This window comes from Patiria miniata, unplaced genomic scaffold, assembly GCF_015706575.1.
Source record: "Patiria miniata isolate m_02_andy unplaced genomic scaffold, ASM1570657v1 HiC_scaffold_11, whole genome shotgun sequence".
In the NCBI taxonomy this organism is placed as follows: domain Eukaryota; kingdom Metazoa; phylum Echinodermata; class Asteroidea; order Valvatida; family Asterinidae; genus Patiria; species Patiria miniata.
Window position 1 is genome coordinate 2,507,738 of NW_024037049.1, and position 27,608 is coordinate 2,535,345.

General features: G+C 41.5%; 1 protein-coding gene across 1 annotated transcript; it reads left to right on the plus strand.

The window, feature by feature from the left end:
• Positions 1 to 1,774: 1,774 nt before the first annotated feature.
• LOC119741712 (28S ribosomal protein S33, mitochondrial-like) lies at positions 1,775 to 27,608 on the plus strand. Its single transcript, XM_038217581.1, has 3 exons — positions 1,775 to 2,039; positions 20,372 to 20,597; positions 26,628 to 27,608. The coding sequence occupies exons 1-3, from the start codon at positions 1,961 to 1,963 to the stop codon at positions 26,731 to 26,733; spliced, it is 411 nt and encodes a 136-aa protein (XP_038073509.1). The 5' UTR covers positions 1,775 to 1,960; the 3' UTR covers positions 26,734 to 27,608.

Consider the following 27,608-nt stretch of genomic DNA (forward strand, 5'->3'; position numbering starts at 1 on the left):
AGTACACAGGCGAAGGCTGATTGTACAGTTTTGACAATAAATCATAATGCAATAAAACGTAAAGGTGTCATTTGAAATGAAAATGTTGAGTGTTACCATAAAATTACAAACGATTAGTGGAGGAAGGTCATAATTAAGTTTCAGTATTGGACTCTTCAACAAACGTAAACTTGAACTTCTTACAATTTGCGAGACCGTCTTCGAGGAAAAAGTTGATTTAGCTTTTATTGAAGTTGGTTCAACCATCTTTATAAGAGCAAGTTTTACTCGGCCTCCGAGAAATGTTGGCTCCTAAAAGGATCCGAGACCGCGGTCTCCCGCGACACCAAAATGGCTCCACGTCCGTGGAAAAATGTGGGTGTCTTCCGCCGGGTCGGACACTTTCGTCGATTTCTTTGTGAATGCATCGATCCTTCGTTGACCCCAAACAGGCCCCCGAAATTATAACACGACACTGAATTATACGTGTCGGGCAGCGAACTCACAACGCTCAGCCTTGGTGGTGGAAGCATGGAGCTGTAAACACATTATGGAAGCAACAGCACTCTATCACGCGACGTCACATGCTTGCGCTTCAAATAGCGAGCACCGTAGACCCAACCTCGTTTCCAGGGTGTGGAGCAGGCTGCAGTACGCGTTGCCATCGACAGTTTTGCATAGCCCGGAAATACTACGCAGTGTAGACTTTCGATTGGTCAGACCGCGCAAGGCATACTTAATGTGTAGTCCTTCTGAGTTTTCGTTGCACTCGGCGCAGGGGCGGCAAGCGAAGCCTATGAAAGAATAGGGGCACTCGGTGGCCACGCACCATGGAGAAAAAATATTTTACCAAGGTCACCCCATATCACAATTTGGTGAACGCTTTGGCAGTACGGCTGAGTAGAACACGTAAACGAAACCCCTACGTTGACCTCGCTGACCTCGCACAGTCTAGACTCGCAGAAAAGCCAGCACAGGGGGCGGCCAGGCAGTCAACGTGAAAGCGCACACGACGGAAAATTCCTGTGCAAAATGCTGTCACGAAAAATAGACGAAAAGGATCGCCGGTCCGTACGGGAAAATCAGGACGACCCGAAGTGTCCGACCCGGCGGAAGACACCCTCCGTATTTTTCCACGGACGTGGAGCGATTTTGGCGCCGCGGGAGCCCGCGGTCTCGGATCCTTTCATGAGCAAACATCGTCTCGGAGGCCGAGTTAAACTCTCTCTTATATATATAGATATGCTATGACGATATTTCGCTCGTACCCCCCGCCCTGCAAACAGGACGCTGGGATACTCTGATGAATTTACGCTCTGATTGGTTGGATTTTGCGTGAGCAGTGACCTGCGCGTCATCACGGTCATGACTCTGCAAGGTTTAAAACGGCCGTTAAGACTGATTCATTACTCTTTATCAGTTTACAGATGTTTTTTTTTCTTGTTGAAAAGCGTAATAATGTAGGAAGTTTGTAAAACTTATCTGTGTTGTAAATTTACAATTCCCATCACTCGCTCAGGCTCCGTTTTGAATCACGAACGGTCGGATTGCATTATGCGACGCTCAAAATGTTGTCCGCATGGTCCGCAATGAAACAGAAATCACATCCGGTATGGAATGCGCGCAATTCTATGAGAATTTTCGGATAGCATTTGCGCACATTGTCTAACTGCGGTCTTGAACAGCTGCAGCCAGATGCTTTATACATAGGTCATAGGCCACTTCCTTCACAAGATTCTGTGAAGCTCAGCAGAGTATCCCCAGCGTCCTGTTTGTTATTTGCAGCAGGCCTGGACGCGTGGGGCCGGGCCGGGGTTACGAGCGAATGACGATATCACAAACAATCGCTGATAGAGGGCGCTATCACACACAGACTGCATGCTATCCTTCATCCCTTCAATCAACCCGCACCGGAAAGCATCTGCCTGCATTTTGTACTTAATTAGCTGTAAAAAAGCAGAGTTTTTCATTTTTCCCCCTTATGGTAAAAACCTTCACTTTCCACATATTTTCGACTGCTGGTGAAAGTTCGTGCATCAAAGGATACGATCTGAGAGAAGGTACGTCATTTTAAAGGCGTAAGCGTTGCAAAATTTGCATTAGGGATGTTGTGCCCCATTCTTGAAAATCACGCAATCTTAAGAATGTGCGCGCATTCTTAAGAATGAGCGCCCATTCTTAAGAACGAGCACGCGTTCTTAAGAATGAGTGCTCATTCTTAAGATTGGGTGGGAATATCACATGCACAATTTATGAATTTTGCCCAATCTTAACAAACATTACACAACATAATTATGTTAAATGAAATGTAGCTGGAGTTACCCAGCCCTGAGTTTTATCATTGGGTTGTCTATAAGGGCTGGAGCGAATTTTTCTCGTAACTTGTAGTATTTGCAAAAAAATTTGGAAAATGTTCAATTTTGTCCCCGTTACACACTAATTGCAACTGCAACTCACCCCAAACTTGCCTGGAATAACCATTACACAGGTCCTTGAAGTAAAAAACGATCCACGATGAAGATTCAGCCTACAATTGCAGTGAAAACAGGAGGAATAACCGCTAACCTGACAACCTTTCAGGCATGGCCAGGACTGCTATTGGTTTGTGCACAAAAAAAATTGTGTACAATGAATGGCGGTCGATTAACAGGCACAGAGAGCGATCGCTGTCAACTACTCGTTTTTGCCGGCTGCGCTGGCGTTGGCGCGTGACGTCACGCGGAAGCGTAACACCCGATGACTGTTTCATGCACTAGTATAAGGTTTACCACTCGCATCACAGCTTTGGTACTGGAACCGCAACCAATAGTGCATGAAACAGTCATCGGGTGTTACGCTTCCGCGTGACGTCACGCGCCAACGCCAGCGCAGCCGGCAAAACGAGTAGTTGACAGCGATCGCTCTCTGTGCCTGTTAATCGACTGCCATTCATTGTACACAATTTTTTTTGTGCACAAACCAATAGCAGTCCTGGCCATGCCTGAAAGGTTGTCAGGTTAGCGGTTATTCCTCCTGTTTTCACTGCAATTGTAGGCTGAATCTTCATCGTGGATCGTTTTTTACTTCAAGGACCTGTGTAATGGTTATTCCAGGCAAGTTTGGGGTGAGTTGCAGTTGCAATTAGTGTGTAACGGGGACAAAATTGAACATTTTCCAAATTTTTTTGCAAATACTACAAGTTACGAGAAAAATTCGCTCCAGCCCTTATAGACAACCCAATGATAAAACTCAGGGCTGGGTAACTCCAGCTAAATGAAATGTATAGCGGTTAAAAGCATGAAAAGGGAAACAATTTATATAAAGAGGAAAGAAAATGTTCTATGCTTCGGTACTCGTATAACTACGATTATTTGAATCAAATTAAACCTGTTATTATTGCTTTTTTTCTGCCCACTATGGGAAGTTTTGTAATAACGGAGGACTGGGAACTAGTCTGAGAAGTGCTTTGTTTAGGCTAGACAAGTTACAAGTCCCTGTATGTATCATATGCATGCCACGAAAAAAAACGATGTCCAGAAGCTGCCAAAATTTAGCTTGAGTAACTCCAGCTGACATGCTCATATTCATTCACATGCTAGGCTAGCCCGACTGCGTCTGGCCGTACAGTACTATCGCAAGCTCTGTAGTACGGCCAGACGCCCGATGCTTCCACAGAGACTGAATTTTACTTACATACCCAGCCAGATGTTTGTCAGAAAATTATTTTCTTATTTTTCGGGGCATTTTCAAAGGGTTCACTTTGCACTTGAAAATAAAATCGGAAAATCACGCCAAAATATTTTTTTCTTTTAACTTTGTAGCGGGTAAATAAACTCGCGATTTATGAACAGGAGTGTTTATAACTTGATGTTAAAACTGTTGCTCTAGCTAGGCGCTACAGGCGAAAAATCAAAGTGCGCCACGTTAGGGGCCGCGCCACGTTAGGGTACATCCACAATACACGAGGAAAGTCAGGTAGGCTTCGAAGTGCGCCACGTTAGGGAACATGACTATATTTCGGGTACTGGGGAATTTGGCAGATTTTTGAAGCACATTTAGCAGAATTGAGTCATGACCTTACGGTCACCTAGGCCTAGGCCTGCAGCCGTTTTTCCTTGTTCCGGATTTTTCCTAGTTCTGGATAGCTTCAAATAAAAACCTACCTCTTTTAGATAAGTCTCCAATAATTTTTTTTTGGACGATGTGCATTTTGAAAAGGAACATGTAAGGGCACAGCTCTTCCATCGAATGTTTGTTGAATCAAAATTAGTTGTAAAGTCTCTAATTTTTGAAAATTTGCCAACTGACTGTATGACTGTATGCTTTTGCCTAGTTCCTGAAAGCGCGTGCACTTACGACCCAACTACACGTACGCGCGTTAATCGATTTTGTGTGACGTATCGTATTCTGTGCTGGGTCAAAGATTTTCGGTCCGTGCGTGAGTTCGAGCCATTGCACTGCAGACAAAAGTTTCAAAATCATTTACATTTTTTTCTCTTTTTGAAATTTGGACTATTTTGCGCACAGGCGTATAAATACCAATTTTTATTTTTGAACAATGTCTTACTCTTGGGGTAGAAATTTGGATTTTCGTACACGGTTCACGGTTGGTGCCGTGCGATTCATCACACCTTGTGCGTTCACTGTACATCACTAACATCTTGCGGTGATCGCCATCTTTATTTTCGTGTACTAGTTTGGTAGGTCAATTCATTTAAAAGTGGAATTTGTTCCCTTAAGAGGAACCGGGCCCATTTATGGAACTAGAGTAATTCCAGCTAGCTGACATGCTCATCAGATGTGAATTCCTGATAAGCATGTCAGCTGGAGTTACTCAAGGTGGCTTAATGGTAACCCTAGTCTATGGCCCACACTGGAGTAGACTCTGCATTAGACCCGTGAACATGGCTATACATAACCACGCTCTAGAGTTTCGTAGAAACACTGGGCGCACGAGATTGTACAGGTACCCAGACCCGGACGGCTCCTACCATTTCGCGTGTGCATGACTCGGAGTACCAGCCTACCATGCGTGACCTCAGAAAATCAAAAGTTTAGTCTCTCATACATTTGTTGTCGTGTCCAGGTATTTTTTTTTTCCCTCAAATTTCTTGGAAATGCAAGAACCTACACTCGCGTGAATTCACAGGAAGCTTCATAAGTATGGCGAAATAAAAAAAAAAACATGTTTAGCGTCCTGCCTTTTTGAAACTCCTTTTTTTCCACTCCAAAATGGCCGCCCTATTGGGCTATTTTTTAAGGTGGCCGCCACTTCTTTTTTAAATGGCCGCCATTGGACTCAGGAAATGACATTACAGCTTTACATGGGCTAGATGCAACAGATAAAGGGGCCAAAATGATATCACTGCTGAAAATTTATCATTTTTTTGCGGTTTAAATATAAAAAAAGGGGGAGGCGGCCTCCAAAAAAGAAGCGGGGGGGGGGTGTTAGATATGTTTTAATTTTTATTTCGCCTAAGTACTTAAAAATACTGGTGAAATGACATGCGTGTGATAAATTTGAGTGTTTTACGTGAGGACTTTACAACACCACACTCACTCTGCATATGCTGGGCAGTGTTGTAGTCGAGTACTTTTTTCCGAGTACCGAGTACTGCCGAGTACTTAGGTTGCCGAATACGAGTACGAGTACTTGTACTTCCGAGTACAAGAACAGGTCTCCGATTACGAGTACTTGTACTTCCGAGTACAAGTACTTGTACTTCCGAGTACGAGTGCGAGTACTCGCATTTCCGAATATGGCCATACGGCAAATGGTTCATTGTGTGTAATTGGCCCAGGCCCAGTCAGACCGATATACAGACCCACTCACGGCTAGCTGTTAAATGTGTTTGTCTGGACATGCACAGAAGAAAATCAGGAAATCTTGATTTCTCAACAAGCCAATCAACCATTTCAAACTGAAAGTATCGATAAAATAAGGCCATGGTACATGTAAGTGAATGTTCATCGCATAATGCGATGAGCATTGGAGCTCGAGTTACTGAATCTAGAGTTCCCCGTGCTTCCTTCTTGTGAAATTTGTCTCTTATTAAAAATTGATTTGTCCACCCATGGTCAACCGTAGCAGTTCATGACAGGCAGCTACAACGTCGACCCCAGGGTGTCAAACAGTATGCGCCCATCACTACCTGCTCTCTCACCCTGGTATTGGATCATTTGCATGTGCAAGATTTTTGAACACGTATGCAAATGAGGAATAGTCTGGTGCCTGGATATGCGTTACAATAGCGTTTGTTTCTGTATGCGGTGTCTGGGGTAAAAACAGAGTAATTTCGTTGCAGTGCGAGCGCGGCGTGAGTTACAAAAACTGTTACGATTTTATCGAGACAACATGCAGTATCATATTTCATAAGAATATGAGCAAATTGGAAAGGAAATTAGTATTTTCGAGAAGTCGTGGACAAATGATAGCAAAAACACGTACTGCACGTTGTGAATAATAGCACCAAGTACACGATAAAAATCCATTACTAGCCAATTGCGGTATCGAATCAGGATACAGGAAGAAAGTTTCCTATCCAGGGCTTACTATTGGAAACGTGGTTGGAAATAAAGTGAGCACTGGGGACGAGGTCGAGGCAGCTATAGTATAGTACTAGCCAAGTATAAGTAGTCTGGTTCTCCGACCAAAATATTTCCCTTTCTTTAACGTACACACGTGAAGGGCACCACTCTTGGTATATAAAAAAAGCCAGCCAATCACAGTGCCGCACGCCTCGATTGAGCATACATCATCAAGACGCCCGCACTGTGATTGGCTGGCTGTTCTGATCCCACACGCAATTTTTTTTTCCGATATGATACCGCCATAACCAGATGCGGTGCCTTTCATGCGTGTACATTAAAGAAAGGGAAATATTTTGGTCGAAGATCCAGTTTAAACATTAGGCTGTTGATTAGTTTAAGTGTACTGTAAGACAATGGGGTCAGGGAACCAGACGAACTGTGATTGGCCTGTCTGATGCAAACCCTGTCAATCGCAAGCGATCTTCATGAATGTGTAACTTCTCCATGTTGCTCAGTACAGAACACAGATTTTTGTCATCATTGGGACCGAATCCACCTGTACTTGTTTGGTGCATTATACGTGAGTATGTTAGGAAGTACAGTACGGAGTTTAGGGGCAAACTATGCAGCGGATATCTGGATTTTTGAACTTAGTTCTGCACGACGTGTGCATCCAAAATGTGCTCTAAAAACACATTTTTCCAAAAAAAAAAATGGTGCAGCTTTGTGCTCTTCATTTGCTGGAATTTGCAGTCTCCCCCAATGTAAAAGCTCAAAAGAAACCACCCGTTCTGGATTTAACACTTAGCTTTGTTTTAAAAAGTTTGAGCAATATGCTCCAGAGTATGGGCGGCCATTAGGGCAAAAGAGACAATCACAAAATTAAAGTTAAGCAAAAATAAAATAAAATAAAATGCAAAAAAAAATAATCAATAACATTCAATTAACAATGAAAATGTAGGACAACAAAATAAAGAAACCCAATACAAAATTGAAAAGTAAACAATAAAAAATACAATATAACAAATAAAACATTCGTGTTAAACATGTTAAATGTACAATAAAACAAAATAAAATAAACCCAAAATTACTGTAAGCCCTGCGACTAATGCAAACCCCAAAATTACTGCAAGTCCCGCGACGAATATAAACCCAACTAGAGCTATGTCTGTTCCATGAACAGAACATAGGGCTTTTCCGTATTTCTTTTTTTGTATGTGTCCATATGCAAGAACATACCGTAGTTACAGGACCAACTTCTCCACATATTGGACTTGAAAATATACACATTTTAACATGATCCACGTCACACTTGTCAATGCACATGTTTTCATTGTGGTCTAGATTTGCACCACGTTTGACGTCAATCCCATGAAAGAAAATGTAAAATTTTGTAAGCGGAATCAACTGATCACGTCAGGGTGGCATCATTTCAAATGTTGCATACTTGTGACATTATCTAACTATCCACAAAGTTTCATGACGAAGGGAACTTCTATTATATGCGTTTGGGAAAATCGCGTTTTTGATGACGTCATCGTGACGTCACACATTTAAAAAAAAATTGTGCATATACCTATTACCTGACAAACCAACTACAAAAGGATTTTTGAATTTTGCATGTTGCGTTCGTGAGATATGGCTTAAAGCTCCAAAATTTCAAAAGAATTATATTAAATTATTTATAAATTATATTATATATTAAACCTATTTTTATTCTACAAGCCACTTTGGTCAACTTTAAACTCAGAATAGTTATTAACCATCATCTGAAGATGTATGCCAAAACTTTTCGTCATGCTGACGTCATCACGCAATTTATTATAGAATTTTGAATATATAATTTTTCCCATAGACTTTGTACACAGAAATTTAAAAAAAAATGTTGATTTTCAGAGGGCATTTTCGACTCTTTGCCAGTAATTCATTTACACCACTCTTTGTCCAAGCAAAGACCCTAATTCAAACAACATTGTGTAATGATGATGTCATGATGATGTCATCCGGTGTTTATTTATAGGCAATTAAATTGTGACACTTCTAATATTTAAAAATGCATAAGAAATCAACCGTACGCATCCGCAGCATTCTGTTGCCGGCAAGTGGTAGAGTAGGTTGATGTCTTTATTTCATTCAGTGTGCGTGCAATCACGTGACCCTTGTTTCCGGTCGAAAAAGGCCAAAACCGGAAGTGGCTTATTATTTAAAAGTGGTAATAGATATGAACTTGCTTTCAACGGTGTTAGTCTCTTGGCTGATAGTATTCTTCAAATCATCTACCGATGAGGTCATGCAATCTTCGAGCGCCCCCTAGCAAAAGGTTGAAAATTTGCAAAAATGTATTTTGAATAGATGTCTGTGGCGAAGTTTGTCGGAATCGCCTAAATATTGGTGTATATGATGACCTTGACCCACTTAAGACAGTGTGAAGTTTTAGGCATATGATGTCATCAGACCGGAAGTTCCGTTGAAAAGACCTTTCCTTTTTCAAAAATTGCTAATAAATCAATCCGTACAGATATAATCTTGAATTGCCCATTAAATGATAGCGTAAACATTTGCCTCAACAGTGCCAAGTTCCCAGCTTGTCAAATTGTTCACACAGTTGACGCGGTGTTGGCAAAAAATACCAAGCATAAACCGCAAGTGTGTGCGTGTATACATTGACCAGATTCGGCATCGCCTGCTTCCCATACACCACACACGCACATGGTCGTGAGGGCGCGGACCGACCAAGCGCCACATTGTCAACTCATGAATATAAATTTCCCTTGTTGAACAACTCACCAATAAGATAGAGGTGCTGCAAGACGTTTTCATTCTTTCATTGGCAGTTTTTAGTACCGCAAATAGTGGCAGTACGTATATGTTCATACAATAACAAGCACTTCGCGTTCTTCATAGGGCCGGCCCTATGCTCGCTACACTCACGTGGTTCCAGAAAGTGAAAAAGCCCTGTGTTCTGTTTCGACAGACATACAGTTCTACTTCTAGTTTCTTTTTCCACTTTTCCCATAGGTCTTGTACACGTTTTTATTCTACAAGCCACTTTGGGAATTATTTTAAATCTGATCAACTTTAAACTCAGCATAGTCATTAACCATCATCTGAAGATGTGTGCCGAAACTTTTCGTCATCGTGACGTCATCGGGGGTCACTTGACATCTATTTATAGATTCAATTTTCACAGCCTTATAACTATAGAACTATTTGACTGATTGATCTCAAATTTGGTAGGTATACAGGCAGGGAAGTGTTATACATGTAGATGAAAATTGATTTGTCAAGGTCACGTGACCTTCACTTCCGGTTTTACGGGAAGTGGTAATTTTAGACTCCTATATCATATCTCATGAATTATTAATCTGATTGGGTTGAAACTTCACATTAATACAAATCTATATTGACAGATAATTATATTGCATTATTATTACTGTGCACTTAATTATTATTATCATGTTATGACGTCATGAATATTTAATGAGGCAATCTTTACAGTCTTATAACTATAGAAGTATTTAACTGATTGACCTCAAACCTGGCAGGTGTACAGACTGGGAAGTGTTATAAATGAAAATTAGTATGTCAAGGTCATGTGAACCCTACTTCTGGTGTTACCGGAAGTGTTTATTTTATACCCTAGTTAGCCTTTCTAATGAATTAGAAATTTGACGGGACATTTCTTTTTGAAAAATCATTAAATCATTTTGTTTACGGTCCAAAAGACAATCAATATTGGGAACAGCTCTGTGGTTGTTCACAACCACAATTTGTAGTTTATTCTTTACCATCGTTAGTAAAAGAGTGAATATAGAAAATAATTAAACATATGGTGACTGATGAAGTTCGGAAAAAGCACCCCAAAAAAATATCCTCTGTTTTCACCCGTCACAAAAACAACAGGTGGGACAGCATATTATGTAGAAATCACATCATTTAAGTGAATTAAAAACCAAAAAACCACAAATGTACGCAAAACAAACCTTGGGTCGCCTACACCGGAGATACATGTAGTCTATGTAATAGACCACGGCAAATATTATGCGCGAACAGATTTGCTGATTAATTAGGCAAGACCCCGCCTCGTGATTTCCTAGATTTTGACCAATCAGCAGGCGCTTTCTATATCGGGTCTTCGGTCATTCACCCGTTGCGCGTCATAGACATGGATTTCAAAAAAAAAATGTCACGGCGCGCGGCGCTCGGTATCATGTTACGCGAATGCGCTCCCGGCTGTTGTTGTATTACAAAACGCTGCATTCGAATTGACCAATCATTTTGGGGTTTACATTCATCTTGAGGCTGACAGTAATTTTGGGTTAAGTTTATTTTGCGTTTTATTAAGGGAATAAATGTGTGTTTTCGGAGGTATTATAACACTCTGTTTAATAATTACCCGAGGTGAAGCCGAGGGTAATTATCACCCATCCAGGCTCACACTGGTTTTAAACAGAGTGTTTAATACCGACGGAACACATATTTATTCCCATTCATAAATACCTTTTTGGTCAAAAAACCAAATCTTTTGCGGTCCAAAAATCAAAACAAGTCAAAAACTAGGCCTTGTTAACCATTTTGTTCAACAATTTTAATTCATGTTTACGAAACCCCCCTCTGACTATAAAAAGGAATGCCCCTCCACAATTGCGTGTGCGTCGCGCATTCCACCTCCATGGTCGCGCGTACGGGATGTCACGCAAAACGCAGCTTGGCTTGTGTAGTGTGAATATCGGACTATGAAATAATGATTCACTGGTAGTACATTGCGCATGCATACGTGGGGAATTTGAATGTTCAACCAATGAAGTGTTAAAAGGCACCGGATTTTATGGGAGTCCAAATTTCATGTGACACTGGAAAAGTGTTTAAGACCAGCTAGCCATGTCTTTATCATCCGTTTAAGACCGGACACGTGATGGGCTCTCGACCAATAGGAATGCCTAAACTGTCTTAGGTATTTATGAATGTACATTTAACACGAATATTTTTGCTTAACTTTAATTTTGTGATTGTCTTTTTTGCCCTAATGGCCGCCCATACCAGAGAAAGCTGTGGAAAATTGGGACTTCAGATTTCTTTTTTATTTCAAAGTGTCATCTTAATGGTCTTTAACTTTCACATGGGATAATCGATATATCAAATATTCTCGATATTGGATTTCCGATATATCGAAATGGAAAATTCTGATGTCGACGGTGCTTACGCCTAAACAAAGTTTTGGGGAATCTTACCATGCAGTCCTGTATTCTGTATCCGTGTGCATTTGTTTATGGTTTAAATCGAGGACACACAGCTGCAACATCATCAGTGAATCCAGGACAAGAACCGAATCGAGGACAACCTCGATTAGAAAACATGTACAAAATCAATGAGAGCTGGTGCAAAAAAAAGTTCAGGGTTTAAACAAAGGAAAAGGGAAGAGGAACAAAAGAAAATCCTTGATTTACACCATAAACAAACGTGTGTCTGTCTGTGTGTTCCATTTCGGTTAGGTTTTTTTGAGTGGTCGGGCACAACCCGACCACTCTTTGGATTTGTTGCGACTAATCTTTCTTTCTTTCTTTTTTTTTTTTTTTTTCCGTACAGCATGTTTCCGCGTGTTTTCTCCTAAACGGTATATGATATGAACTTGTAACTATTAGCATATATTGACCCTCATTCCGAGTAGTGCATATTACACTGACGTCATGATGACGTCATCAAGTGTCAAATTACAAGTGATTTTCGTTGAAAAAATGACGATCTTCTTTCATCTATAACTCTTCAACAAAATGATCAATTATGCTCCAACCTTGTAATGAGATAGACCATGAATTGATCAACATTTTTTGTTGTGTACGTAAACTCGCTTGACCTTTACTTCCGGGTCTACCGGAAGGTCAAATTTAGGTGAATTCAAAATGAAGACATTAGCCTGAAATCGAAACTAAGCACAATTTCTTCCGAACAGTTTACCATTTTTGATCATAAAACCTAGTGTGAACTTTTACCATGTTACGAAGATGTTATAAGTGTTGTAACGTCATCATGACGTCATCAGGTATCGAATTACAAGCGATTTGATTGCATGATTTGACAAAATAATTTTACCTATATCTCTTGAACTAAATAGAGTATCGTGTTTGTTTTTTCGTGAGGTTGTAGACGGTACCTAGAGCAACATTTCTTATTCCCGGGCACAAAACTGCTTCTGGTGTTACCGGAAGTGCAATAAAAACTAAATCTTACTCTAAAACGGAAGCATTTTACTACAGACAAATATATTATGGAAGTGTTAAGTGAGGAATGCCAATCACAAAAACATACTTTTGACGTCATCCCACTAAAAGGCGCCCTCTAGCGGCACATCGAAAACCGTTTAATCTTTTAAAGTGTTTGTTTTTTCGTGAGGTTGTAGACGGTACCTAGAGCAACATTTCTTATTCCCGGGCACAAAACTGCTTCTGGTGTTACCGGAAGTGCAATAAAAACTAAATCTTACTCTAAAACGGAAGCATTTTACTACAGACAAATATATTATGGAAGTGTTAAGTGAGGAATGCCAATCACAAAAACATACTTTTGACGTCATCCCACTAAAAGGCGCCCTCTAGCGGCACATCGAAAACCGTTTAATCTTTTAAAATGTTACAGCCCTTAATCAAATTTTTATGATAACTGCCCCTATACAGTCGACTCCCATTATAACGAGCTCGGTCATAACGATAACCCGGATGTAACGAGCACATTCTCCCAGTCCCGATCAATTTGTGTACATTACTATGGGGAAATATTTGGTTATTACGTGCACGGACATAACAAGACTTCGGCTATTACGACGATTTTGGCTGGCCCAATGCGAGGAAAAGCATTGTTCTCAACCCATTTACAACGACATCTTTTCAAAACTACAGGCATTGCAGCTTGTCAACGACAGAGCTTTTGTCCCGAAACGGGTATCATGCTCCCGTCTTCCAATTCAAGCAACACACTTAAGCTTCACCCATCAATGTACCTTTGTAAAGACTTCAACCCAACGTTATTTCATCTCGCCGATCTTTATAAATAAATTCAATGGGACTGTGATAATCGGCGCAGTGGACCGCTGGTCTAGTCGCTAATCCCCCGCTGCGGTTTCCCTTAGCGTGACCAGGTTTGAAGTTTGCTTACGACTGCGGTACCACGTTTCTATATTATTACAAACTAACAATGGGGGCGCTCAGGAGTTAAGTGTTAAAATTGTAAGGAATAGCCTTTAGTACTACCGCCCGAACATCGGGTGCGTAATTGCTCCCTATTGATGGCTTGTGGCTATAAAAAAAAAATACGAAGTAAAGAACACAGCATCACAAAACAAACGGCTCTTTTCAGAGCCACCACAACTTCCAAACAGAGATAATTCAGTCTGTCTTCAAAAAATAAAGTTTAAAACATACCGTGTTTCCCACCCCCAAAAAAGAATCCGAAGAATAAAAAAATAAAAATCTTAAACAAATTAAGAACCCCTCCGGCCCCGCCGAAAAAACAATCCCAATGAAAACAGGTTTCCAAGATCTTCAAACGCCCCACCACATATACATTGTACAAAGTTTAATCCAAAATTATTACTTTTGTTTATTTATTATTATTATCTTAAAAGAATCCCTCCCGACAAATAATAATCACCAATTGCTGCGAAATTACACATTTAGACACTTCAACCCGGAAGTAATATTAGCGCCCTCTCTTGCCCGATTCCAGCAAATGCAAAACGAAAGCAAAATGTCACTTGGCACGAATGTGCGCTATAGTTAACCGAAATAATTACAATTTCAAAGAATCCCTTCAGAAACAATAATACCCAACTGTTCCAAAAAGTCAACAACCAAAAAGCATATAAGGATCAGGAGTCATTAAAACCCGGAAGTAATGCATGTATTGGCGCCCTCTCTTGCCCGATTCCAGCAAATGCAAAATGAAAGCAAAATGTCACTCGGCACGATTTGTGCGAGTGACCTACTTGCCTGATTCTTCTCAGCGATGATGCCTTTTCCTCCGGATTCAGGTCCTCAATTATTGAACAATGTTCCCTCAAAGGTATTTTATTTATTTCATTTATTCATCACCATCAGTTAAATATTTAATATACATTTTTAACATACGTACATACCAACAAATGACCATCTTTTCATGTCTACGGACGTGCGTTACACGATTAAAACACGCACGCACATGTACCGTACCTTGTGCACAACGAATGGGGAAAACTGCGCTCCGGTTTTAGCGAGGTTCCGGCTATAACGACAGTATTGTGAAAGTCCATCGGACCTCGTTATAACGGGAGCCGACTGTATATCCCCTTATGCAACCACAAATGAATTTGCAAGGTTTCATAATCATGACATCATCAGACCGGAAGTTACTGTAGGGAGAATTCAACAATGATCATTTTATTTTGAATTTAAATCCATCATTTGATCCCTGTCTCATGACTTTGTTTCCCCCCCCCCCCAAAAAAATGACATCTGTTACACTTAATATTGACCTTTTGCTTCCAAAACTGTGACGTCATCAAACTGGAAGTTATCTGTTAGTATTACATGCACTAAATTGCCATATTTCCATGCGTTATTTTACTAAATAATAAACAAGTGTCCTCCCTTCCCTTTTTTGACTGATGACGCCATCAAACCGGAAATAACTTGTACGTGTACCCAACTGTTTACTGAAATGTATCATACCTTAAAAGATGCAATCTTTTTGTACAAAATAATTGGTACTGGAAATGTTGAAGTTCTTGGTCCTTTTTTTCTGACATAAACATATTCATAACTTAATTGGACAATCTCTAATAAAATGGTTGTCTACCCGACCACTCTGCGTTTGTAAAACAAACGCGAACCTCTAGTTTTGTTTTGTTACTGTAATATGAAAAAGCAGACTTCAATCTCAACCAAACTTGGTGACAATTATATTTGGGTAGGGGAACTTCAGATGACTTGAGACATTAGAGGTTAAAGGTTGTCTAGGGGTCAAATGAGGTCATTGTTGATTTTGGTTATGTTAACTGTTTAGTGCTGTAATATGAAAAGTCTGACTTCAATTGCCACCAAACTTGGTGACACTTTTGATCAGCTAAACCCTACCGTGCGACAACATAGAAACAGTTTTGTGCATTGTTGTGACTGATGCACAGGTCGATGCATGGTGGTTCGTGTGCAGTGCCTATTACATGTAGTTGCAGTTCGGTATTCCCAGGCATTGACGATAGTGAACTTATGACCCCTCTTTTAATAAGTTTTTGCCAAGTTAGAGTGAAGGTTGTTTTGTATCATTCCAAAATGACTGCAGCAACCAGAAGTTCAGACGTCTCTTAATTCGGGTATTAAAGCGTAATAATTCAAAAAGTATTATTTTTTGGTAATTTTGAACAATATCATTCGGGCAGTGGCCATTAGCCGCCGATGGCAAACAGATGCAAAATGTCATTTTGCTGGAAATGTTCTGTGATTGGCTGTTATCATTGACGTTTGTTGTTCCTGGTAATTTACATTCACACGATATTTTAGTTGGCGAAGGTAAACTGATCCGATGCTAGAAACAGTAACTGGGCGCTAGAACTCTTTTTTTTCCTCTTCAAATTTTGGTTTGTATTGGTCGTACTGTTGTAATGAATTCATATCTTTTGTGAACAGTATAAATTATCTTTACATGGACCTGTTAAATAGTCTTTACTCTTGATGAATGTAAAAAAATCTTGATGTATAGTAAAACACAGGTGCGTGGGTAGGTATACACCACGTTATGGGGAAGTTTTTTATTGTTAGGCAAATTAGGACTGAGTTATGGGGACTTTCTGCTGTCCCCATAGCATTTTCGGTCCCCACAAATACCTCGTGGCAACGAGTGTAAGTCCCCACAATTACGGAACAAGAATTTGTGTATGTGGGTGGGTGGGTGTGAGCTTGTCTTACATACGCAGTGTGGACTTCCGAACAAAAGACGTCCACATAATGTAGGTAGCACCGACGTTGTGTGGACTTGCCCACGTCCACACAGTGTTTCCCCATTTCTGGAAAACAGGTTTAGAGGCATTTTTGGGTTAGGTTTATCTGTAGCAGAATGAAGAGAAACACTAAAGGGAATCATAGAAAAAAAATTGGGTTGAAAGAGTTTTCACAGTTTGAGAAAAATTAGTTTTTTCACTGGTTTTTCTTAACTACACGAAAGCAATGGAAAGTCCACACTAGTCATGTGAAACAAGTATGGGTGGGTGTGTGTGTCCGGATAAATCTTCTTGTCAGCGCGATAACTTGAGAAATACTTTACATATGAACTTCAAATTTGGTTTGTGGATTGTCCTTGGAAATCCTAAGAAGCCTTTTGCATTTGGGGCTGAAAGGTCGAGGGTCAAGGTCACAGTGGCTAAAACAAAAGAAATTTTGTCAGCGCGATAACTTGAGAAATACTTTACATATGAACTTCAAATTTGGTTTGTGGATTGTCCTTGGCAATCCCAAGAAGCCTATTGCATTGGGGGTCGAAAGGTCAAGGGTCAAGGTCACAATGGCTAAAACAATAGAAATCTTGTATTTATTCTAAGATAATAAGGATTAATTCATATAAAACTTACAGAAAACACTAATGCTGTCAATGAACGTTCCATGTGACTGAGGTACATGTAAGTTGATGTTAAAAGAGTGGTGTTATGTCATGGGAACAGTCACAGTTGCGGGGCATTTGTGTTTGTAAACACACCTGACTTGTTTTCATGCCCCGCGGCGAAGCCGAAGGGGCATACTGTTTCCGCCTTGTCCTTCCGTGGGTGGGTGTGTGGGTGAGCTTGTCTTACATACGCAGTGTGGACTTCCGAACAAAAGACGTCCACATAATGTAGGTAGCACCGACGTTGTGTGGACTTGCCCCACGTCCACACAGTGTTTCCCCATTTCTGGAAAACAGGTTTAGAGGCATTTTTGGGTTAGGTTTATCTGTAGCAGAATGAAGAGAAACACTAAAGGGAATCATAGAAAAAAAATTGGGTTGAAAGAGTTTTCACAGTTTGAGAAAAATGATTTTTTTCACTGGTTTTTCTTAACTACACGAAAGCAATGGAAAGTCCACACTAGTCATGTGAAACAAGTATGGGTGTGTGTGTGGGTTTGTGAGCTTGTCTTACATACGCAGTGTGGACTTCCGAACAAAAGACGTCCACATAATGTAGGTAGCAGCGACGAAGTGTGGACTTGCCCACGTCCACACAGTGTTTCCCCATTTCTGGAAAACAGGTTTAGAGGCATTTTTGGGTTAGGTTTATCTGTAGCAGAATGAAGAGAAACACTAAAGGGAATCATTGAAAAAAAATTGGGTTGTAAGAGTTTTCACAGTTTGAGAAAAATGAGTTTTTCCACTGGTGTTCCTTAACTACACGAAAAGAAAGGAAAGTCCACACTAGGTATGTGAAACAAGTCTGGGTGGGTGGGTGGGTGGGTGTGTGTGTGGGTGTTCCTGCATGGCATTACGCCTGAGGACAGACAACAAAAGGAGCACAAAGGGGCCATTGATCCTCGAAGGAAGGTGCCTATTGTCCTCGAACGCAGGTTTGTGTGCTTAGTCTATGGGAGAGTGTTATATTACAGGGACAAAGGAAAACACAAAGCCAATCCTCGAAAGCATAGCAAAAAAACGAATGTGTGGGTGGGTGTGTGTGTCCGGACAAATCTTGTCAGCGCGATAACTTGAGAAATTCTTAACATATGAACTTCAAATTTGGTTTGTGGATTGTCCTTGGTAATCTTAAGAAGCCTTTTGCATATGGGGCCGAAAGGTCAAGGGTCAAGGTCACAGTGGCTGAAACAATAGAAATTTTGTCAGCACGATAACTTGAGAAATACTTAACATATGAACTTCAAATTTGGTTTGTCGATTGTCCTTGGCAATTCTAAGAAGCCTTTTGCATTTGGGGCCAAAAGGTCAAGGGTCAAGATCACAGTGACTAAAACAAAAGAAATGTCAGCGCGATAACTTGAGAAATACTTTACATATGAACTTCAAATTTGGTTTGTGTATTGTTCTTGGTAATCCTAAGAAGCCTATTGCATTTGGGGCCGAAAGGTCAAGGGTCAAGGTCACAGTGGCTGAAACAATAGAAATTTTGTCAACGCGATAACTTGAGATATACTTTACATATGAACTTCAAATTTGGTTTGTGGATTGTCCTTGGCAATCCTAAGAAGCCTTTTGCATTTGGGGCCAAAAGGTCAAGGGTCAAGGTCACAGTGGCAAAAACAAAAGAAATTTTGTCAGCGTGATAACTTGAGATATACTGTACATATGAACTTCAAATTTGGTTTGTGGATTGTCCTTGGCAATCCTAAGGAGCCTATCGCATTGGGGGTCGAAAGGTCAAGGGTCAAGGTCACAGTGGCTAAAACAATAGAAATCTTGTATTTATTCTGAGATCATAGGGATTAGGGATTAATTCATATAAAACCTACAGAAGACACTAATGCTGTCAATGAACGTTCCATTTGACCAAGGTACATGTAAGTTGATGTTAGAGTGGTGTTATGTCATGGAAACAGTCACGGTTGCGGGGCATTTGTGTTTGTAAACACACCTGACTTGTTTTTATACGATTTTAGTCTCTTGCTGCCCTTGTAAAGTAAAGTTTATGTTATTAATGTTAACACATTGTTTATGTTCTTTACAATTCCTCTGCTGGCAGCAAAAAAAAAGACATAATAATAAACCAATTAATAAAGAAAAATAACAATAGCAAACTGTTTGCTCCGTGAGCAATATTGATGCAAAGAGCGGAATGAATGGAACCAAAATGCATGGTAAATGGAATCAAATTGCATGATGTATGACGTATATCATACAACAGAATATTGGTCAAAGAAATGGGGCAAATGATTGAATGTCATGTGACAAAATTCCACCAATCAAATGACTACAATCTATTAATGGGTTACATATTATAAAGTTGAATAATACACTATATGCAGAAGCTATTATTATTTTTACACTAGCCATGCTAGTGGGATGCCGTGCTTCGCGCGGCACCTGCTAGCTGGGTGGAGTTAGAGTAAACTTGAGGGATTTAGCACCATACAACGTTCTTTGCTGTGAATCCGAGAGGAATGATCAGTGCGCCTTCAATTGCTGGATGTTTTTGACCTCAATTTGTATGTTAACCCAAGTGGGCATGGTAATCCTTGGTGAAGCAATTTTGAAAAATGTGTTATTGTCAACGTTACAGTATGTTTAGCTAAACCAATGCTTTGTGGAGTGTGTTTTCATAGAGATAATTTTCTACCATTTCACTATTGAAAGCCTGAAAGACACAAATGTGGCAAAAAAAGAGAAAAACAAAGAAGAAATCATCATTTTCTGTATCTCCTAACCGTGAAGCCTCTCGATAAACCCTTGCATTTCCTCGCATTTTGTGTCTTCCCACACTTCTTTAGGTCTTTATCCCTAACCCTCCAGGGTATGTTTGCTAGAACCCTGCCAAGCACAGCAACATGCAACACTTGACTAAGTGACAAGCCTGCCCAGTGTAGCAAGATCCATCAGGGGAAAAGTCTCAAGGCCACACTGCCTCAGAGTCCGTGGTCACTGCACGCAGCAAGATACAACTGTGGCATTGTTCAGTGGGACTTAGCTCTCATTGTTTCAGAGCTGGCCATTCATGCACTGGTGTTGGCAGCTGAATGCATCAAAGTGCACCAGTTCTTTTCCACCTGGTGCACTGTGTTGCGTCTGGCAGGGTTAGGGTTATAACAAAAACGAAACACACAGATGTCAGACAGACAGACATCAGACAGCGTTAGATCTTTTATGTAAATATGAATATGAATTTTTGGTAATGCAATGATATTTATTAAAATAATGTAAATGTCATTGTCAATATGTACAGCCTTACAGGACCTCGGCATGTCATCTCTCTATGCACGACGCATGGCACGCCTGAGTGCCCGTATTTTTGGGGATGTTTTCAGACCAACCACCTCTCAGTCAATGAAAGTTGTACAACTAATGAGAGAGAAACCACGAGAACACAAACCAGAGGTTACAGAGTACTACCCACCGCACACCGAAGTCTACAAGATGATGAGAAGGCTCCAGTTTGTGGGACTTTACAGGTACATCTGTGGGTGCATGTAGTACAAAACATATACTGTCTACAACATTGCCTTTCACACTGGATCTTGGCAATTCCAAGAGAAGGTCCCCTCAAATTGCAGAATTTTCTATTCAGCTCAAATTTCAATGTCAATTTACGTGTGAAATCACACCTCAAAGGACATGAACAGTCAATCATGTGCCCTTTTAATACACAAGAAAACTTGTTCACCTCATTAATAATGCAAATTAGGCATATTCTTAATGAGCGATGTCCCATACATAACAATTTAACATATATTTTTTTTTAGGATTACACTAAAAGCTCCAAAGAAATAAAATGTCTTTTTTCTAATTCATCATGCGTTGGTCAGATATCCTAATTAGATAATTAATTTATTAATGCCCTTAGTACTGACTCGTTTTTATGCCCCGCGGCGAAGCCAAAGGGGCATACTGTTTCCGCCTTGTCCTTCCGTGGGTGGGTGGGGGGGGGGGGGTTTCCGTGGGTGTGTGTGTGGGTGGGTGGGTGTGTGGGGGGGTGTGAGTTTGTGTTACATACCCTATGTGGACTTGTGAACAAAAGAGGTCCACATAATGCAGGTTGTGTTAACCTTATGTGGACTAAGCCGTGTCCACATAAGGTTTTGCCCTTTCTGGAAAACAGGTTTAGAGGCATTTTTGGGTTAGGTTTATCAGTAGCAGAATGAAGAGAAACACTATAGGGAATCATAGAAAAAAAATTGGGTTAAAAGAGTTTTCACAGTTTAAGTAAAGTTATTTTTTGTACCGAGTTTTCTTAACTACACGAAAACAAAGCAATGTCCACACAAGGTATGTAACGTAAGTCTGGGTGTGTGTGTGTGTGTCCGGACAAATCTTGTCAGCGCGATAACTTGAGAAATACTTAACATATGAACTTCAAATTTGGTTTGTGGATTGTTCTTGGTAATCCTAAGAAGCCTTTTGCATTTCGGGCCAAAAGGTCAAGGGTCAAGGTCACAGTGGCAAAAACAAAAGTTATTTTGTCACCGTGATCACTTGAGATATACTTTACATATGAACTTCAAATTGGTTTGTGGATTGTCCTTGGCAATCCTAAGAAGCCTATTGCATTTGGGGCCAAAAGGTCAAGGGTCAAGGTCACAGTGGCTAAAACAAAAGAAATTTTGTCAGCGCGATTACTTGAGAAATACTTTACATGTGAACTTCGAATTTGGTTTGTGGATCGTTCTTGGTAATCCAAATAGGCCTATCGCATTGGGGGTCGAAAGGTCAAGGGTCAAGGTCACAGTGGCTAAAACAATAGAAATCTTGTATTTATTCTGAGATCATAGGGATTAGGGATTAATTCATATAAAACCTACAGAAGACACTAATGCTGTCAATGAACGTTCCATGTGACCAAGGTACATGTAAGTTGATGTTAAAAGAGTGGTGTTATGTCATGGGAACAGTCACGGTTGCGGGGCATTTGTGTTTGTAAACACACCTAACTTGTTTTGTATGCTCTCATCATTAAACCCAGCAAATTGTGGAGAATGGTCAACATATTGTTTCATCATCTAAAAATTGTACTTGTCTTATTTTTTGCAAGATTTGAATAATTCAAGCTTTGTACTCTAAATCTGCTCGTCGTTCGTGTAACTCGTTCCTGGAGGTGCAGTATCACACCGGAATGTCAGTTCTCAACCACTCCAGTGTGGTGTCGTCAAGGTCGATCAGGCTGGCAGGTCCGTTGGGAGGGCTGAAGATTGGACACTCTTGTAGGATGTGCGTGGTCGTCTGTGGGGACCCACAGGGGCAGGTGTCGTCGGCTCTGGTGCCGACTAGGTGGAGGAACGAGTTGGTTTTTCCCCACCCGGTCCGTAGTCGGTTGAGCCTAACCCAGGGCTTGCGCTCGAGGTTGTGCCCTGCTGGCTTTGTTGATGGTACAGGCATGAACTCGTGCAGGCTGGTGGTCATGATCTCCCACTGCTCTCTCCATCGGTCTGCTACCCAGGACGGGGAGAGTGAGGGGCCGTTCTTTAGTTCACAAGCACGGGTTACGAAGTGCTGGCGGTTGATGGAGGGCAGTTGTCAGAGATGTAGGGCACTAGGCTACAAGGCGTGCTAGCTTTCTGAGAAAGCTTGAGAGTCAGGTGGTCACGTCTTATGCTCGCGGGTGGGATGCCTGTGACCATGGGCAGTAAGCTTGCTGGTGTGGGTGCCATGGTACCGGAGATAAGTCGTAGGATGTCATTGAGCACTGTGTCTATTGCTTTTGTGTGGCGGCTCTGCGACCATACGGGGGCTGCATACTCTGCGGTTGAGTATGCCAGGGCAAGAGCAGATGTGTGGAGGGTTGCAAAATTAGCGCCCCAGTGGGTGCCAACAAGCTTTTTGAGGATGTTCACTCACTTTGATGTCTTCTCTGCTACTTTCTCTTTAGGCTGCGGTCGAGCGTAATGCCAAGGTAGACCGGCTGGGGGTCAAATTTAAGTTTGCTGCCATTGAGGTTGATGGTAAGCTCCTTCTTAGCCAGTCTGTTTGCTAGGTGGAAGATGGAGCATACTGTTTTTCAGAGATGCCACTTTTCAGGTTTAAACCTGAATTCAGTTTTTTTTTTAAAAAGTGTGACAAATTAAAAGTGCTGGATTTGGTCTGAAACATCCAGAAAACACATTTTTGAAAAGGGGGTAAGGGTAGTTTCAGCTTTTTTAGTAGTGTTTCAGGCTTTTTATTGATATATTTGTGGCATCTCTGGTTTTTGACTCGCTCAGCTTCAGGTGCCAGTGATGGTAGTAGCTGCACAGGGTGGAGAGATCATCTTCGAGTGGCTGCTGGATTTCCTCAAAGGTTTTTCCAGTAATACCTAGGGCGCTGTCATCGGCGTAGACATACTGTTCCAAGGTGGTGTTCGGGAGGTCGGCAGTGTAGATGTTATATAAGATGGGTGCGAGCACTGACCCCTGAGGAAGGCCATTCCGTAGGCATCGCTTTCTGCTTTGGTCGCCACTGGAGGTCTCAACAAAGAACGTACGATTCTGCAACAGAGTCATTATGAATTGCACAAGCTTTACATCTGGTATAGTTCTTAGCAGCTTCAGGTACAGGCCGCGATGCCAAACGGTGTCATATGCGGCTGTGAGGTCTACGAAGACTGCCCCAAGCTTCTCTTTTCTCTGGAATGCGGCTTCGATATCATTGACGAGGCGTGAGATCTGGTCCGTGGTAGATCTTCCCTTACGGAAACCAGCTTGCGCGTGTGGTAGGCTCAGTTCTATGAGGTCACTGATGCGTGCGAGAATTACCCTCTCCATTACTTTGAAAGTCATACACAAGAGAGAGATGGGGTGGTAGCTCTTCGCCTCGTCAGCAGTTTTTTTGGGCTTGAGTACGGCGATAACTTTCGCTTTTATCCAGACCGCTGGGATCGACAGTGTATCCATACAGTTGGTTAGGAAGAGGCGGAGCCACTCGACAGCCTGAGGTCCTGTATGTCTCAGAAACTCAGAGTGTACCAGGTCTATGCCCAGCGCTTTCCCATTCCTCAGACAGAGAATGGCTTCCATGAGTTCTTCTTTGGAGATTGGCCCTGACAGGTCGCTTGAGGCGCGTTGGGTGGAGATAAGTTCTTTTATTTCCTCATTGACTCTTCGGTTGTGGTTTTTGGCATCAGTTGAGCGGTCTTTCCATCTTCCGTTGTCCACAAGGACAGATGCAATTGAGTTTGCAGGAACTGGACAGGGCTTTGGTTTACTGCCTCGACCAGTGAGTCGGTTGATCGTGGTCCACACCTTCCGGCTGGAGTGGGTGAAATCAATGGTGGTTACCATCTCTTCCCATCTGGTACGCCTTTTTTCACCGAGGGTATGCATAAGTATATCAGCTTTGTCTGCTTTCTCGGTGTCACTCGCGTCGTTGTACTCCTTGAGTAATCGGTCACAGTCAGCATCCCAGCATGGAATATACTGGCCACGTCTTCCGCGAGGAATGGATGACTTTGCAGCAGATGAGAGCATATTGGTGAAGGCGGTGCATACTTTGGAGGCGTTCCCGGATGGGCTTGGGAGGTCGAAGGTGAGGTCGTCTGTTAAGGATGTGAGCTTGTTCCAGTCAGCCTTCTAAAGTTCCACCTCTTTTTGTTGAGGGAGGTGATCTTTATTTCGATCTTTGTGCCGATAACGATAGGGCAATGTCCGGATCTTGGGAATTTGTCAAGAATGATGCGTTCGCAGTTTTGTGAGATATTGGAGGAGACGAAGCTCAGGTCTGGGTTCGACCACTTCTTGTGCCGACCAGAGAAGAAGGTGAGGTGGTCTTTTGAGGCGTAAAGCAGGTGGAGATCAAGCCTTTCAGCCCAGTTGGCGATGACATCACCATTCAGGTTGGTGTCACGGAAACCCCAGTTTGTATTGCGGCTGTTGAAGTCACCACAAACGATGGCAGGGACTGTAACCAGAGGCAGGTTGCATTGGGTGACCGTCGATGGGGGCGGCTTGTAGAGGTTTACAACTTGGTGGTTATTGGCAACGATGGTTATCCATTCAGTTGGGCTGTCTGCAGTCGACTTTTGGTCCAACTTGGCAGTGATACCATCGCGTGCATATGAGGCAATCCCATGGTGTTTGCTGGGGATAAACTCTATAGTGTTGAAGCCTTCAATTTTGAGCTTTTGTTCATCCTGCATGTGGGTCTCCTGCAGGAGTATGATGTTGGCTTGATGTTTTTCAGCCAGGTGTCGGACGAGATCACGTTTGGCTCTGGTGAGTCCTTCGACATTAAGTTGGAGTATACGAATCTCGGTAGTAGACATTGTCTCGTTTTAGGGGAACGCCCCGGATTCGTTGGCCAATAAGGTGAGATTGGATGGATCTAACCTTGATTGGCGGTTGAGATGGTTGACATTCCTTAGCGATATCGCGTAGGTTGAGTTGTGTTGCTGGCTTTGGTTGGCTGTAGCTTTGCAGACTTGTGAGCTTGTGAGCTTGAGCCGTAACGGAGATCACCACGAGAAGATAGCCAGCATGATCCCTCCTGCTGATCATGGATCTGCTGATCATGGATTAATCTGAATAATTTCAAACTATAACTAGAATTGTGTTTGTGGACAAACACGTAGCTGTTTCGACTGTGTTAAAATATTGGGCTGTGTAAAAGTGAATTTAGTGTTATAAATTAGCAAAAGCGTCCATTTGTACATTATGTAATTGGACAATATTTCACAAGCTGCGTTGATGCCATTCTACCGCGATTCTACCGCGATGGGTAATCCAATAATAGGATCTTGGTGGTTGCAATGAATGTTTGAAATGACCTTGCAGAGTGCACTCATCATGCGGTACATTGCATTCACTGTGTGCGTGTTGAGATTTCTTCCGGTGCACACAAAGCTGGTTTTCTCGTAATAACATTTTTATCGGACGGGCAATGCTGGGGTCAGAATCACTTTTCATGGGATTATAGGGAAGAATAAACAATAAAAACTTCATATCATTGAAAATCTGAATAAGTGGAGAATTTGAAAATACCAAAACCTCAATTGTTGTTTTTTGCTACTTTGTCCGGGTTTCGTGGTAACGGGCCACATAGGGTGGTCTAAGTGTGTGCCAGGTTTGAAGTCGATGTGGGAAAAGAAGGGGGAAAAAGGAAAAAAGAAGGGAAAAAAACCAAAAAAAATTGCTGTTTTGGTGTGTGCACAAAACAAGCGCCCCCCCCTCCCTCGCGACGCCTATGTCCCAAAGAACTCCATTTGTGATTGTTCTGAAAAGGAGTAACAGGCCTCATATGTGAATTATGTCATCAACTTGTTTTTGTACACACAAAGGTTTTGTGGAATTCGGAACAGATGACGGATAAACACGCAATGACTAAGGCTGGAAAATATGTGTCAGCTACCTGTGCCTTGGTCCAGTCATGTCAAAATAATCCTAGCCTGAACTGGTTAAATACAGGTATATTGTTATTCTTTGCAAAGGTGCTGCTCTACCATTTTCAGTGACCGTCAAACTTAAGACACTATTTGCATATTTTTCCTGATTGCTTTTCCTGGTGTTTGTCTTTGACAGGGATGAACATGCTGATTTCCGTGCTGAGATGAGGAGAGTTGCTCGTCTTAAAGGGAAGGCCCCGCCCAAAAAAGGAGAGGGCAAACGAGCAATGAAGAGAAAATGATCAGCCAATTTGGCAAGCATTGAACCTTACAAGTCTTAGATGGATGCAAGGAGACTGTTAATCATCCACATATGGATGTACAAGTACTAAGAGTTTGATCAAGGATGTGTCAGAGATGAATGACAAAGTCTGTATCTGACCTTAGTTTGCAGATGCAGTCTTTGTGCTGCAATAAATGCATGTATATAGAGGAGTTATGTCTTACAAATTATCAAGGCCAGTCAAAAAAAAAAATCAGCAAGTTTTCTCGTCCCCGTCCACTTTTCTCTCCCACAAAGATGCAAAAAAGCTTCTTTTTTGGGGGTGTGATTTATTTGGATGTTTCGGATTTCATGTAGGCCTACTTTCTAAAACAGCCATTGTTTCCAGACAATTGTTTCGAAACAGTGTTAGTTTCAGGTAAGATCTCCCCCCCCCCCCCCCCCCCGACTCCTGTCAACAGCATTTAAACACCTTTTTTCCCTGCCCGGCAATTTGGGTACTTTAATTAATCTGATTTGGCAGAGACATCAACCAACTATTGTAGATTTGGGCCGAACATGAACTTCTCATGTCATCATAACCTCATCATGTGTCACATGACATCACATACATGTATGTGTCCAATTGCTTGTAACTTGGTATGACCATGCAGGTATACCACAAAGTGAAAATCCACACTCATTGGAGGGCTCGTAATTTTGAATCTAATTGTCTTATGATGAAGTCATTCATATAGACCTTTGGGAAATTTAGTTAGCTACGTTTTGATATCCCATTTGCTACTAAAGACTGTATATCATCCAAGATTGACAACAATTTATGAAAAATGCTGCATTTTGAAAACTTTTCAAACTGCATAATTTTTCAAAAACTGTTGTTAGTGTTGGATGATT